General features: G+C 36.9%; 7 protein-coding genes across 7 annotated transcripts; 5 read left to right on the top strand and 2 right to left on the bottom strand.

Moving 5' to 3' along the window:
* Positions 1 to 1295: 1295 nt before the first annotated feature.
* On the top strand, positions 1296 to 5713 carry KQ657_000431 (PPN1 endopolyphosphatase family protein; the record flags this gene model as incomplete). Its single annotated transcript, XM_043191276.1, has 3 exons — positions 1296 to 1316; positions 1510 to 1531; positions 3594 to 5713. The coding sequence occupies 3 exons, from the start codon at positions 1296 to 1298 to the stop codon at positions 5711 to 5713; spliced, it is 2163 nt and encodes a 720-aa protein (XP_043049288.1).
* A 128-nt stretch (positions 5714 to 5841) lies between these two features.
* Positions 5842 to 6489, bottom strand: CBC2 (uncharacterized protein; the record flags this gene model as incomplete). Its single annotated transcript, XM_043191275.1, has 1 exon — positions 5842 to 6489. The coding sequence occupies one exon, from the start codon at positions 6487 to 6489 to the stop codon at positions 5842 to 5844; it is 648 nt and encodes a 215-aa protein (XP_043049287.1).
* A 357-nt stretch (positions 6490 to 6846) lies between these two features.
* Positions 6847 to 9402, top strand: KQ657_000429 (uncharacterized protein; the record flags this gene model as incomplete). Its single annotated transcript, XM_043191274.1, has 1 exon — positions 6847 to 9402. The coding sequence occupies one exon, from the start codon at positions 6847 to 6849 to the stop codon at positions 9400 to 9402; it is 2556 nt and encodes an 851-aa protein (XP_043049286.1).
* A 194-nt stretch (positions 9403 to 9596) lies between these two features.
* KQ657_000428 (uncharacterized protein) lies at positions 9597 to 10379 on the top strand (the record flags this gene model as incomplete). Its single annotated transcript, XM_043191273.1, has 1 exon — positions 9597 to 10379. The coding sequence occupies one exon, from the start codon at positions 9597 to 9599 to the stop codon at positions 10377 to 10379; it is 783 nt and encodes a 260-aa protein (XP_043049285.1).
* A 30-nt stretch (positions 10380 to 10409) lies between these two features.
* Positions 10410 to 11339, top strand: KQ657_000427 (uncharacterized protein; the record flags this gene model as incomplete). The annotated part of the gene is made up of 2 exons (XM_043191272.1): positions 10410 to 10413; positions 10588 to 11339. The coding sequence occupies 2 exons, from the start codon at positions 10410 to 10412 to the stop codon at positions 11337 to 11339; spliced, it is 756 nt and encodes a 251-aa protein (XP_043049284.1).
* A 370-nt stretch (positions 11340 to 11709) lies between these two features.
* Positions 11710 to 12879, top strand: AIM24 (uncharacterized protein; the record flags this gene model as incomplete). Its single annotated transcript, XM_043191271.1, has 1 exon — positions 11710 to 12879. The coding sequence occupies one exon, from the start codon at positions 11710 to 11712 to the stop codon at positions 12877 to 12879; it is 1170 nt and encodes a 389-aa protein (XP_043049283.1).
* Positions 12880 to 14166, bottom strand: RMD1 (uncharacterized protein; the record flags this gene model as incomplete). The annotated part of the gene is made up of 1 exon (XM_043191270.1): positions 12880 to 14166. One exon carries the CDS (start codon positions 14164 to 14166, stop codon positions 12880 to 12882), a length of 1287 nt encoding a protein of 428 aa, XP_043049282.1.
* Between the last annotated feature and the right edge of the window lie 303 nt (positions 14167 to 14469).

Raw genomic sequence — 14469 nt, 5'->3', positions numbered from 1 at the left:
ACTACTATTCATTCGGTTTATTGGATTACAGACATGAAACTACCCAAAACAATATCTTTAGAGTTTATTTATGCTCAGACAAAATGTAGAGGCAGAGGCAACACACCTTAAATACAAAAGACCTACTGATTTTGTGGTAACTTCAATGGGGCCAATTACTGTGTTTTGATGATCTTTAACAATAGGGGTCACAACCTGTTTTGTGTCAAATTGTATTGAGGTTGGTGTTGGAGTATAAACTTTTGCAGTTGCTTCTTTGGTAAACTTGGGACAGTCAACTACTTCGTTGGTACTCAGGGTGGTGGTCTAGAAGTCCTGTAAACTTTGGATTGTCTCACACTGTGTAGTGAAGGTTCTGACAGAGGTAAAAAACTGAACCCAAGTAGTTTGGCACGAAAGCCTGTTTAGGAAAACACGATCGAGGTTTGACGGCTTAGAACAATGGGACTTCAAATCACGGTTGAGTTGGGTGGTGATAATTCTGTGTCACATTGTAAGTTAATAGTTAAGAAAATCCCGAGAGTTTTGTCCTGTTTATGGAAATTACATATAATGTTAAAAAAAATAGGCTACCATTTCCAAGTCATTCTAAATTCGTTTTAAGTCATCATGTATTTCGTTTGAATTTCAAAGAAGTCACTCCAAAATTAGGAATATGACTGCTCTCGTCTTCTGCTACAATCCGTACCCTTACATTTAGTTAGATAGTGCTGATTCGCCAATGAACGACTTCCTAAAATAATGTACTTCTGTCTCGTGACTTGGTCCAAGACACTCTTGTGACTGGATTGTCAAAAACTTGAGGAACAATAAGCGTTCAATACCGAATTTGCCGGTATTAAAACTGTGTATTCAATTTCGCAATCAGACACAGATTTCAATGAAATTTAGTTTCTATTTGGCAACTAAATGAGCAAGTCTTACGATTTTGTAGAAAATACTGTAAAAAAAGCTACAACATTCAAAAACGTACGAAAGAAGTACAGAGTTTTGAAAGAGACGAACGTCTATGATGAAGTACCATGCCAAGGAAAGTAGAGTCTATCACCAATATATGCAAGAAGATTAAAAGAGAAAGGTATTCAAATCAAGTGTATAATACATGGGCTAAGCAAATAAGTCTGAGTATTTTTTTATTACTCCATGTAACCACCCATTCACAGATTTAGAAACCCGCATATTTACCTCCATAGCAAACGAAATGAATTGGGAAATACACCATTTTAGCATCTCATAAGCATAAATAGATGCAGCGTTTGATTTACCTAACCTATACGTCAAGCCACCCAGGAGCTATGAGACAAAACAAGGTTACTGTTGGTTACTCAAACAGCCAGCCTATGGAATGAAGCAAGCTGACTATAATTGGAACCATCAATGAAGAGGTACCATGCTAAGCCTTTTAAGCTTTAAACATTTGGTGAGGTAAAAGAGTATCTAAGGATACAATTTGAGATATAATAGCCATTATATTGTACACCAAAGGAAACACTTGAAAAATTTCAATAGCAAAGTGTGACCAAAGATCTAAGTATTGATAATCTGATAATGCTAGCAACAAAGTAATATTTTCAAAAATTATATTTCGTGAAATCATAAGCATTATTAATCTAAATATACATGCGACTAAGAATTATTTCAAGTACCTTCGAAATTGAAGATCCTTGGATATAGCTCGATTTCACGGTTTCACCTCCTCCCTGCTTTTCACCACTTTCGTACCCCATTTTCCAACAAGAGGCGGTCAAATTCCTGTTTCATAATTACCGTTTGCAGCCAATCTAATCGGGGCACACTCATTCAACCTTAGCGGAAATGGACTATTCAAGACGCACATGAAGATGTACCCTCTGTTTTAGGTTTGAGAAACCAATAACAAAGAAAGGAATTTAAGAGGGACTTAGGTGACTGGTGGAGAGGAGGTAGATGTTGAAGAAATCTAATGGAGAGAAATGGGTAAAGAAGAACATACGATTTAGCATCTCTACCTCGTGTTAATCAGAGGGGAAATGATGATCACACTTTGAAGATGGTTGAGGTTGAAGTGGAGTCTTATGAAAAAGAACTCAACCTGTACTTAGAAAAGTATAAACTTTGAATCCATCAAGCCGTACTAAGAAATAAGCTAATTCATCTTATCCAATTCTACTGCAAAGATAATATCCAGAACGTTAACAGGCGCTACCACTTTGTCAGTGAATAGATGTTGATTGAAGGACAAGTGAGGTCCTGCAGGATCATTCCCCCCAGGATCATCACCCTAGACTGATTGCAAAAGAAGAGTCGGATAATGATGACTAGGATGTTAATGGCAAAGGAAGGGGCATGTGTAACCGGAGAATCCGGGTGATGATAATAAAGGAGGCTGAGGTTCAAAAGTGTTTGAAAGATGAAGAAAATCTGAGCTGAAATGAAATATACATTGAGTAATATTTCACCCATATTTAGAAATGTGGAGTCTTAGAATCCTCCAAGGATCTTAAGTTTATAAGGATACATAAGAAATCAAGCCACGCTTAGGAAGGAATTAAGACATTTCATTCTGACTAACAACTACCATTAAGGTAAACACCTAAGGTTAAGCCACTCATCACCTCTAAAGTATTGAGCACCAGACTATCGTAGTACACCCAAAAGGTAGCACGAGCCTCACCTGTATATGTCGAGACATCGGCCAATTTGGTTGCCGTAGTAACGTTGTTGGCACTAAAAGGCTGCTAACATGAGCAAAAATTTTTACACAAATTTCACGTGAATATACACGTGATTATTGTCTTTTATGTAAAACGATGGTATTTGAAACTCCTCCTATGTCCGTGTTCAGGTGTGGTATGAGATTCAATTATTAGTGCATTGAAATATCCTCTTAAATGGTGCCGAACACTATGATAACACATTGCGGCATAAATTACCGTGCTAAATTAAACCACATGGGTGCACTGCTTGGTGGGTTAATGGACTATATCATTGCAATGGCAACCATAAGGCTGATATAACCTACATACAGCAGGTAGAAGTATCAAGCTTTGTTTTGAGTTATGGTTGTGTTTCATTACATCAATTAAGCCCTTGGGATATCAGAAGTACGAACTTCATCAATCGACGGTAATTATTGTTGATGATATTGGCCCACTTCGTGTTAGCCGAATTGATATGTTTATTGTGTGTGTATAGTGTAACCCTCTTTTTATTAAAATCCTAAGTAATAGCACAAAATTGTGTCCCCTTTTTGATGCTATTGAACTTTATACTGCTATGTATTGGTTCTACTATGTACAAGATTGTTATGAGGTTATGGGTTCCCCTTTTTTGTATACGAACGGCTCTCCTTATTGGCTAATATCCTATCATTTCTGCTGCACGTGGAACAATATTACAACTTAATTCCCCTGGCTGGTGTGCATAATGGATACCGAAAGTTTTGCACCCAATTTAAATTTGACGTAACCGTTGACTGGCATACCCTAATTTCATCGAACTAAAAGTAGAATAAAAGGAAAGATATCTGCTCTTAAATTTCTTGACGTAGCCTGAAATTCGAAGCCATTAACAGCAATATAAATATTTTTTGGGTATGTTACTTAAATCATTAGCAGGTGTGGCCATTGCTGCATGTTTGACAGGTGTCAATGCAGTTACCGTTCCAGGACTTGATTCTCTTTCTAAACAAGCTGCCGAACTTGTTAGAAGAGATTCATTTCTTGAGCCTGTATATGATACTCTTACGGCTGCTGATAGTGATTTCATTACTTTCCATTTGAAAAATTTGACTTCGTTAACAACCAATTCTTCCAAATGTAATTCTTGCAAAACAAGAGTAAAGTTTGCAAAGAATTTACTTGAAGAAAACCCAGATAAATCCCATTTAATTTCCCTTCTTGTTTATAAGCAATGTCTTCAAGCTAATAACAATTCTGATACCAAATGTAACTTGAAGGATTTTTTTATTACCACCAATGAAAAGCATTTCTTTGATATCGATAGTGAAGGTCAGAAATTTGCTGCTACTGGAACTTCAGCAGTTAACTTTTGGGATAATGATTTCCTTCATATGCTTCAAAACTTCAACACTTCATCAGATTTAGATTTGACATATTATTGCTACTACAAATGGAGCTCTTGTAATTTACCTGAGACTCCGGATGTTAATGAAATGTTTGGCGTCAATGAATGGTATCCTGAAAAGAAGGAAGAATACAACTCTCCTCCAAATTATACCAACAATTCAGATACCTTTAATGTTTTACATATTTCTGATTTCCATATTCAATTAAGATACACTTTAGGTTCGGAAAGCAATTGTTCTGTTACTCCTTGTTGTTTGCCAGAATCTTATAACTCCAAGTTGACCACCAAAAATTACAATTTCACTACTGCATTTGAAAACTCTGGTGCTGATCTTAATGAAATTGATATTGCATTTTATCCTGATGCTCATTATGATGATAATGATGTCTTTGTACCAGGATCCTACTATAATTTCCCCAAATATAGAGGTTGGAGCTATGTATCTCAACCAGCTACTACTTGGGGTGGATACAAATGTGATTCTCCGGAAGTTCTTCTCAATAATACCATGAGTTACATTAAGCTGGCCCATGGTGATAAGGAATTCGAATTCACTATATTCACTGGTGATTTGGTTGATCATGATAAGATCCACTGTTCCCCAGATGCAACTAAAGAAGCAGAAACCAAGTGCTTCAGTATTATGAAACATTATTTAGGTGACATCCCAGTGTTAGCTTCTTTGGGTAATCATGATACTTTCCCTTACGGTCAATTATCACCAATTGATTATGAATTCAACAACTCCTATAACTGGGATTCTGATCTCATTAATCAAATCTATTTAGACAACAAATGGATGAATGATAATGTTAGTATTGAATCACTCAGATCCCATTATTCAGGGTTTGCCTATGAATCTAAACGTGGGTTGAAGGTCATCTCCTTGAATTCCAACGCTTATTATCAAAAGAACTTATGGTCTTACATCAACCTTTCCACTAATGCCGATGCGTTTGGTCAATGGGAGTTTCTTATCAATGAATTAGTTGAATCTGAATCTAAAGGTCAAAGAGTCTGGCTTATGGCTCATATTCCAAGTGGTGATTTCGATGCATTACCCATTCAATCCAAGATCTTTGCTCAAATTGTTGAACGGTTTTCTCCTTATACCATTGCCAATGTCTTTTTTGGCCATACTCATCAAGATGAGTTTAAGATTCTTTATTCCACCAATTCCTCCAAGGAGATTGAAGATGTAATTAATATGGCTTGGATTGTCCAATCGGTGACTCCTTTGGCCAACTATAACCCTTCTTGGAGATACTATGAAGTTGAAAATGAATCGTTTAACATCATAAACTCCTACAGTTACTACACCCAACTTAATGAAACTTTTGTCGATGGTGCACTGGAACCAAAATGGTTGTTTGAATATTCCCTTAGAGACACTTATGATCCAGAACACTCATGGCCAACAGATGCTCCATTAAACTCTACATTTTTCCATAAATACTTGATGGAGAACTTAAAAAACCAAACTGATATCTCTTTCAATCAAAAGTATACGGATATAAGATTCCGTCATTCTCCATTCATTGATGATTGCTCCAACGGAACTGTTGTTTCAGATGACTGCTACAACTCCAATTGGTGTGCTACATCCAACTTCCTTTCAGATGAGTACATCAATTGTCAACGTTAGATTGAAAACTTAGTTTGCTTTATATTCGTCTTTCACATCTGTCTTTTATATCCGTCTTTTTCAATTCTACTATATTAACTATAAATGTATATGATATTAAGAATGTTTATATGCTTTTTTTTCTTCCATCAAAATTGATCATCATGAGGTTCGAAATCTCTACGACCTCCACCACCAAATGAACCACCTCTAAATGCTCCTCTTGGACCTCCTCTGAAATTGCCTCTGAAATTTCCTCTTGGACCTCCTCTGCCTCTGAAATTTCCCCTGCCACGTCCACCTCTAAAGTTACCTCTGAATCCACCACCACCTCCTCTGCCTCTGAATCCATTACCTGGTGCTCCACCTCCTTGAGCAAAATCATGCTGGGCTTGACCTCCATATACTCCTCTACCAAACTGTCTACCTTCTCTGAATCCTGGATCCAAGTCAATCTCCAAGTTTTGACTATCCAAAATGGTCCCTTGAAGAAATTTGATGGCATTTAAAGACCCTTGTTCATGCTTATAAATAACAAAGCAAAACCCACATGGGGTCAACTTGTTTCTATCTAATCCCATAATGATTCTATCAATGGCACCACATTTCAGAAAGAGTTCATGGAGCTGTTCTTCTGTAGTGAAATGGCTGAGGTTCCCAATGTATACAGTTTTGGGATTAAGAGACTTTTCAATGTTTTCAAAGTTTTGACGACGAATGGCCTTTCTTATTAAGTATTGAGATGGTTTATCCAATCTTTCAGTCGAATGATTGTAGTTTTCTTCCACCAATTCCATGGTTAGACAAAGTAATAGTGGAAGCTTTCTCTAGTAAACTTATATCCGGTACTATAGACTCTTGTCTGATTAACTATCTGACTTTAACTGTACTATAGTTTTGCCTTAACGAAATAAATTACTAGCCTATAACTTGTTACTGTGTCTGCTAAAAACAATGCACTATAACAAGCACTTCTCTACCAGTGTATGATGTAAGCTCCAGTTGTAATTGTTCTTGTTCGGTTGTGCAACTCTTCTTGTTTGTCTATGTCTCTAAATAATGTCGCATTTTTCATCAACACAAAATGTCTACACTTTATACTAACAACTATCGTAACTGCTAACACTCTGTTCTTATATACATCCGGATCAAAGATGTTCCGGTCGGTATTCAAAACAGGTATACGGTCTGATTACAATGTTCTGGAAAATGCAACCTTCCATTCGGAGCCGTGGCTGGTGTATCCAGCTAAACATAGAACCAATGGTAAATTAGCTTCAGTGTTTATCTTTGATAAGACAAAATTTGAATCTGGAGTCCAAAGAATGATTGGTGGCAGTTCATATAGCAATGGCAGCAAAAGTCCCAGGCTTATCATTAATGAATGCTACGATCTTGTTCGGAAAGAAATTGGTCAATTGGCTAAGTTGAAACATCCTCAATTGTTAACAGTACTAGAAGTATTGGAGGAAACTAAAACAAAGTTTCTCTTTGCCACCGAACCTGTAACTAATAATTTGGTATCTTTATCAGATAAACATATGGATGTATTGACGATTCAGAAGGGTTTACTCCAATTATCTAAAGGTATACAGTTCTTGCATAACTTCTGTAACATAGTGCATATGAACTTACAACCTTCATCAATATTTATTAACAATCTCGGTGATTGGAAGTTAGGGGGGTTTACCTTTATTCAAAACTTGAATGAAATTTCTTTTCTGGATAGAGAGAACTTCTATATCATGAATAATAGCTCTTTGGTACCGTTTGCTAACTTGAATGTTAATTATACTGCACCAGAACTTATATTGGATTCAAACTCAAAACTTGATATGGCCAATGATATTTGGTCTTTGGGATGTTTGGTTTATTATATTTATAATGGAGGAGAATCATTGATCAACTGTTTTGAGACTAATTCAATATCTGATTTCAAACATGAATTCCATAGGTTTGAAAAGAAGTTTTACAACCATAGAGCTTCAGAGTTAAAATATGTTTTGAAGAATGTGCCAGAGACTTTATTCCCCATAATGGTTAACCTATTGGCCAGATATCCACATGACAGAATAACTATTGATCAATTCATTGATTCGGATTATTTCAATGGAAGTTTAATCAAGGCTATGCTTTTCATTGATGAATTTGCTACAAAATCTTCAGAGGAACGTCTTGTGTTCTTGAAGGGATTATTACAAGAAGATGAATCTTTGCTTGGTCAATTCCCTGCCAGTTTTAAACAAGGCAAATTATTACCATTACTTATTGATCTTATTGTTAATGAACTTCACATTCTACCTGCAAAATTGGGTACCTTTGCAGACAAAGATTTAGAATTACAAGTCAATCTTTCGCTTTCAATAATCTTTAAAATCGGTTCTGAGCTTTCCAGTTTAGGATTTCAAGATAGAATCTACGAAGTTCTTTTAGTGGACGATAAAAAGAAGAAAACTAACTTATTTACTAAATTGTTGAATTCATCAGTTAAAATAAGATTAACAATTGTGGATAATTTATCAACTTTGGATACCAAATTAAATGATAAACAATTAATGGAACTAATTTCCCAATCGTTGGAATTATTTTTGGTGAATGCTCCATCAGATCCTTCTTATCAACAAGATCAGATTGTTTTACAGGAATCTTTCTTGCAGAAACTTCCACTGTTTGTATCCAAAATGGATTTCCCATATATAAAGAATACTTTGGTGCCAACGATTGCTCAAGTATTCAAATTTACAACTGTTCTTTCAACTAAACTTGCAACTATCACTTCTTTTGAGATGCTTGTTAACGAAAGAATCATTGATAAGCCGATTGTAATCGAACAAATAATTCCTATTATGGCTAATTTAAAAAGCAGAGACAAACGAGTGGTATTAAATGTCTTGTCTTTCTATATGAAATTGATTGAAAGTGAACATATTTCTCTTGATTTGGATAAACTGGTCGAATCCATATTACCTCATTGCTATAATTTAGCATTCGGGTGTAATGATTGTACAAGATCAGAATTTGAGGCATTCATGGGTTCAATCAGCAAGATCCAAAATACATTAGTAGAACGGAAGTTGACAACGTTGCCCACTGATTCTAGTGCTGCTGGAGGTAACTCTATCAACCAATTAATTAGCCAACAGAAGATATCTGCTGGCAATAAAGAGCTGAGCATCAAAGGACCACTGTCAAAGAGTATTATGCAACCGAGGAAGATCTCTAGAGAACTTAATGAACTGGCCAGACCGCAGCGTTCACCTATTGCTTCCAATAACAGGGCTCCTGTGGAACCAATAGTACTACAACCCAAAAGAAACAACAACAGGGGGACCAACAATAAGGCTCAACCATTGACGTTTGGTGCGATTAGTCAAGCTTCCAACACCTCAAATTCAAGAGTTGTTAATCAAATCAATACTCCTGTGTTACAACCAAGCTCTAAACTGCCGGTAACCGGCGATGACGAAGACTTTGAAGACTTCCAACAGGCTTCAGGTATCAATTGGGATGCCGCAAAGGTCAATAACACCATCAATTCCAGTATTCCTGTTATGAAGCCTATGTCACCAACACCAGCATCAACTCCAACAACGAACTACCCACCTGGGTTCAACAGTGTGCTAACTCCAATGTCGGTTTCATCTACACCAAAGCCTTCTATCACTAAATCTAATGGTGTGTCAGCATCGGAGTTATTGGATTTGATATGACTAAGCATAGTTGTGTGTCAGCATCGGAGTTATTAGATTTGATAGGAGTGCTTCCATTGGGTAAGAGCACTACGTCACAGTAATTTCTTCAACATAGCCATTATCCGCGACCTATTATATAGATATATATATGATACCAAAATGTGTAAAGCAAAGTAGGGATAATATATTCTAAGTATCTTTGTTTTACTATCATGGGATACCCCAAGGAATTAAAGGCGATTACTCGCAAGTTGACAGACAATATTGTGATTTCAAGCACAGCTTTCTCACGCAAAGATGTACTCAATATCGGAGCACGGATGGCATTGTTCAACTACAACGGTGGTGTGGTGGTATGGTCTGCTTTACCCTATGGAGAAGTTGTGACAGATGCACTCAATACTTTGGGTAACACTAAAGTCGAGTATTTGATTGTTCCAGATAAGGAGCACACTATGGCTGTTAAGTCATTTCAGAATGTATACCCCAATCTTAAGGTCATTGGAATGGAGAACATCAATGTACACGCGGATTATGTTGTGACTTCCAAAGATAGCGATAAGTTGATTGGGAAAGCGGAATTGGAAGGGTTGGGCATCAAAGATTCAATTATCTTGGATAACTTTGAGTTTGTGTACTTGCCATATCACGTGAACCAAGAGCTTGTGATGTTTGATAAGAATAGTCAAATACTTTTCGAAGCAGATCTTCTCTTTAATATGCAAGATAGCATGGAACAGTATTCTCCTGGAACTGGATATTCTGAAAACTTTTACCCTCATAGTGGGTTATCGTTCCTTACTAGATACATGCAACCATACTCTAAGGTGGGGAATAAGATGACTGGTATAGTTGCGAAACCAGACAAGAATGCGGTTGGCTTGAGACAGATCTATGATTGGAATTTCCATACCATTGTTATGTGTCACGGTAATATACTTAACAAGGGTGCCAAGGAGGCTTTCAAGAATGCTTTCTCATCTGTGATTCAATAGTGATTTTATTGTTTGTAGTTAATTGATATAATGGGTCAATATCTATGATTCGATAGAGATGCTTTCGGTGTCAGTGCCGTTATTAGTTTGAGTGTAAGATTTTGGGTGCAAAAAAAATAGTCTAAATACTTTTGTACAGCGGTTACTTTAATTTTTATGATAGTATACTCTTTTCTTCTGCACCCTTTATTAATCAATTTTTTGCTAGTAAAAATGCCTATTGAGTTGATCTTATTCCCAGTTATGAGACCTTTGGTTCAAGCCAAAGCGGTACTCTTTCATCCTCATCGTAGAGCTTCGCGTTATGTTCCAACCATCATCGAACTTGACGAACAAAAGACTAACCAATATGTTGTACTTAAACGTTTTGGAAGTGGCTCCAAGATCTTTGATGTCTATGATACCAATCATGGACAAATGCCCATTGGACCGAAGAACCCCGGTGATAAGCTTTTCTGGTTTCTTAGATCTCGTGCTGTTAAAGGTGCTTATAGAATGTATTCCAGTAGTATTACTGGAACAGGACCAAATGGTGAAGATGAACCAGTTGCTGATGTTAGAGCCGGTTTACGTTCTAATGTACTATTGATAAGAGCTCCCACTATTCCAGCTGCTGAACTTGGATGGCATATTATTAACCATAGAGTTGATGCTAATGATAGTTATCGGATGTTTACTATGGCCGATGGATACACTTATCAATGGACATCTAAAGGAAGATGGTTGGAGAAAGTCCATAATGTTGGAGAAAAAGAATCTGAAGTTAGAGAAAGAATTGGGAGAGTTATTCCCAATGGTGTTAATGGGTTCACTCTTGTGATAGATGAGTCCAAGATTTGTCGTGAAATGGCTTTATCTAGTGCTTTGTGCTCTCACATTGATCACTGGAACACCAGTATAGAAGTTGGTGGGATTTACTATGCCAAACAGCCAGGACAAGTTCGTTGGAAAAGAGATTAATCTTAATTGATTAATCTTGATACTTAAAGCTATATAAGTGAACAAATGCATATATTATGTTTGATGGTTGGTGCACGACTATTTTGTACTTCTCCTTCTATAGAGAGTACTCTCCTCTACGAGTTACTGCTTACTGTTCTACCTTAAGTTGGCCTTACAGCAACGACTCTTAAATCCGATTGTTATGTATTTCGAGCCACTACAACCAATTACTCTTACTAGCCCTCAACTATTATGTGACAACACTTACCACATCTATACTATGCCCTCACTTTGTTGCATCCGTTTTGTGTAATTTTTCACTACTCCAATAAAAACTCAGATATACAACCAAGAACCATCGTCTTTCCCACAAGTCCATAACAGTGTGATGAGTCGTATACGTATCAGTCAGAGACTTATATCCATTAGTCTGAATCCGTTCCCCGCCTCAAACATCAAGGCATTGGATTCCACATCGACCAATGACTCCAACATTCAGAACGTCCAGAAACTTTTATATGAAACGACATTAGATACTCCACAACTTACGACATTGGGAACACCTCCCAGTATACTTCTGGTGAATATACCACCATCTGTTCCCATATACTTACAGAAGGGATCGTTGTTGTCCGTGTACAATTGTAAGGACGTTGAAGCTGAATTGAAGATCACCAGTGAATTGTTCAAGCCATGGAAAAGCATTGAAATGTTGCAATCTCCATTCAATATCTATTCTAAACTTATTTCTACTGTCCCTTTCTCGGTTCTAGTGAGTTCTGGTTCTAAGCTGAAGTCATATGCCACTGTAACATTAGACGGGTCTACAGATTGGGCAGTCTTAAAGCCAAAAGCAATTGGTGCCTACATTGGTAATACACTTAGTGTATCTTTATACAGATATCCACGAACCATATCAAAAAAGTTAGCATCCCTTTTGTCTGATTATACTATTAAATCCAAAACCGGATTTAGTCCTTGGAAAGGGTACACTTTCTTAACTGGACGAGGTCACGTGGGACTCTGTGGAGATGGTTCCATATATAACATCAATGTTGAAGAGGGTGAAAAGATTCTTATTCATCAAAAGAACTTGTTGGCTATCACAGTGAATGGTCCTTATGATTTACAGAATTGTATAGTCAAACATTCAAAACCTGTTGTCAAGACCAGCCAACATCCTGTACCTGAAGCAGTTGAAGTTGTTGATCAGACACCTGTGATTGTTGTACCGTGGTACTCTAAGGTTCTTAATTCATTAAAAACATTGCTCAACAAGACTCCTAAAGTGGATGACTTCTTAGTGGGGAAGGAAGAATTTGTTACCGTTGTTGGACCCAGAAACATCTTATTACAATCCTCATACAATACTCTTCTGTCCACAGTTGTTGATACCACAGACAAATTAAGGATACCCACTACCCAATTGGTTCAAAACGTAAAACAAACCTCCAAAGATGTTCTCAGTTATGTTACCATATCACCAACAAAGGGAGCGGTGTTTGAGAACACTCCAGACTTTAAAGAATCAGTCAAGGCCATCGAAAAGAAGATATAGTTAATATGAAAACACATCAAGTAATATCGTAACAATACTAACCAATACTTCAACCCCAACTAATACCACAACCACAAACTCCAAGTTCTCTTCATGACTATGACCCAATTGTTCTTTCAACATCTGTAACAAATCACTAATAACTTCCAATCTTTGATTCAACAATTCCACACGTTGGTTAATGTCTAAATATCCTCTTGTAGCTTGGTAAATCGGTTCTAAATGAGGTTCGGCCCACATCAACTCTGGAGAATCCAAAACTGAACCGTGTAAATTAATATTAATTCTCAAGATGAACAATTCCCCAATCAGCTTCATGATTTCGTCTCTGGTCATTTCAACCTTACCTGTTAAAGCAATCTGTTGAGGAATGTCTTGAGTATCTTCAATGGTATTATCAACAAGCTCTTCAAACAAGGAGATCTTTACCGATTGAGCCAAAGCATGCGATATAGAAAGCTTCAACATATAATTGGAATCATCTCTTAAGGTAATGAAATCATTATATATCCGAGGTTGGTACGATTGAGTAATATAATAATTGAACTCTTCAACTTGAACATCTTCACCTGATAACTTTTCTGATTCAAATTTGGCCAAATCATCAAGAAAGGCTACTTCTTCTTTAGTATTATATCCCCACATAACAATGACACCATATTCAAAGATAAACACATCATTCCTCTTACCAATATCAATCTCTCCACCTTCATCTGCTAGTCTTATCAATCTGTTATCTGCTTCACCATTATTATTACTACCATCTCCATGATTATCGCTTCTCCAGTCCTTATAAACAAAGGGGGTATATAAACATTCGTCAAAGAGTTTAGGACTCGTGTTATGAATACGCTTTCTATCCTTTAACCATCTGACTAATTCCTTCATCTTGTATGACCCACAAGTACAATATGCTGTAACTCGGGGTAACAAATCTCTATGCAGCTTACCTAGTATCTCTGCATCTTTCCTGGCTAGAGTATCTTTAATCTTCTTCACTTGGGAGTACACTCCATTGGTGCTGTTATCACCAACTATCTCTTCCAATGTGGGGTCTTCAGGCAAAAGCTTGAGCTTCTGTGAAGTTCTGCTGGTTCTCTGTAGTCCTATTTTTGGTGATTGTGCTATTTTGGATGTCTTGTTGGCTTGAGCCATGGGCAAGGGATTGGCAATCTTAGGATTAACATTCCCACTAGTAATCGGAGTCGATGTCCTTATTGGACCAGTCGGTATGGATGAGAAGCTCGACACTTTATTATCCGGAACCAACGGATCTGCTTCTGACATTGTTATACTTTGTTAGTATAGATCGTTACCAGGGGGTTTGTATTAATTAATGTTTAAACATATCGATTACAATTGTAATTCGCTATGCGCGACATAAGTTTCTGTATTTGGATAGTGGTGTCCAATGTGTTGGAAAGAACCTGGTAGTGCTTAATATTAATGTTATTGGTTCATCTTAACTTACCTGAAGACTCTCTGTTACATGAAAACAACTCAACGGTGTGAATTCTAGGTTAACCCACTTTGAATACTTAGATGCCATTACTAGTTTACAACCGGTTCACGTATAATATTATGCTAAGT

The sequence above is a fragment of the Scheffersomyces spartinae genome, assembly GCF_019049425.1.
Source record: "Scheffersomyces spartinae strain ARV_011 chromosome Unknown scaffold_10, whole genome shotgun sequence".
Taxonomy (NCBI): domain Eukaryota; kingdom Fungi; phylum Ascomycota; class Pichiomycetes; order Serinales; family Debaryomycetaceae; genus Lizanozyma; species Lizanozyma spartinae.
Note: the sequence above shows the minus strand (reverse complement) of the source record. Positions and strands in the feature narration are given on the sequence as shown.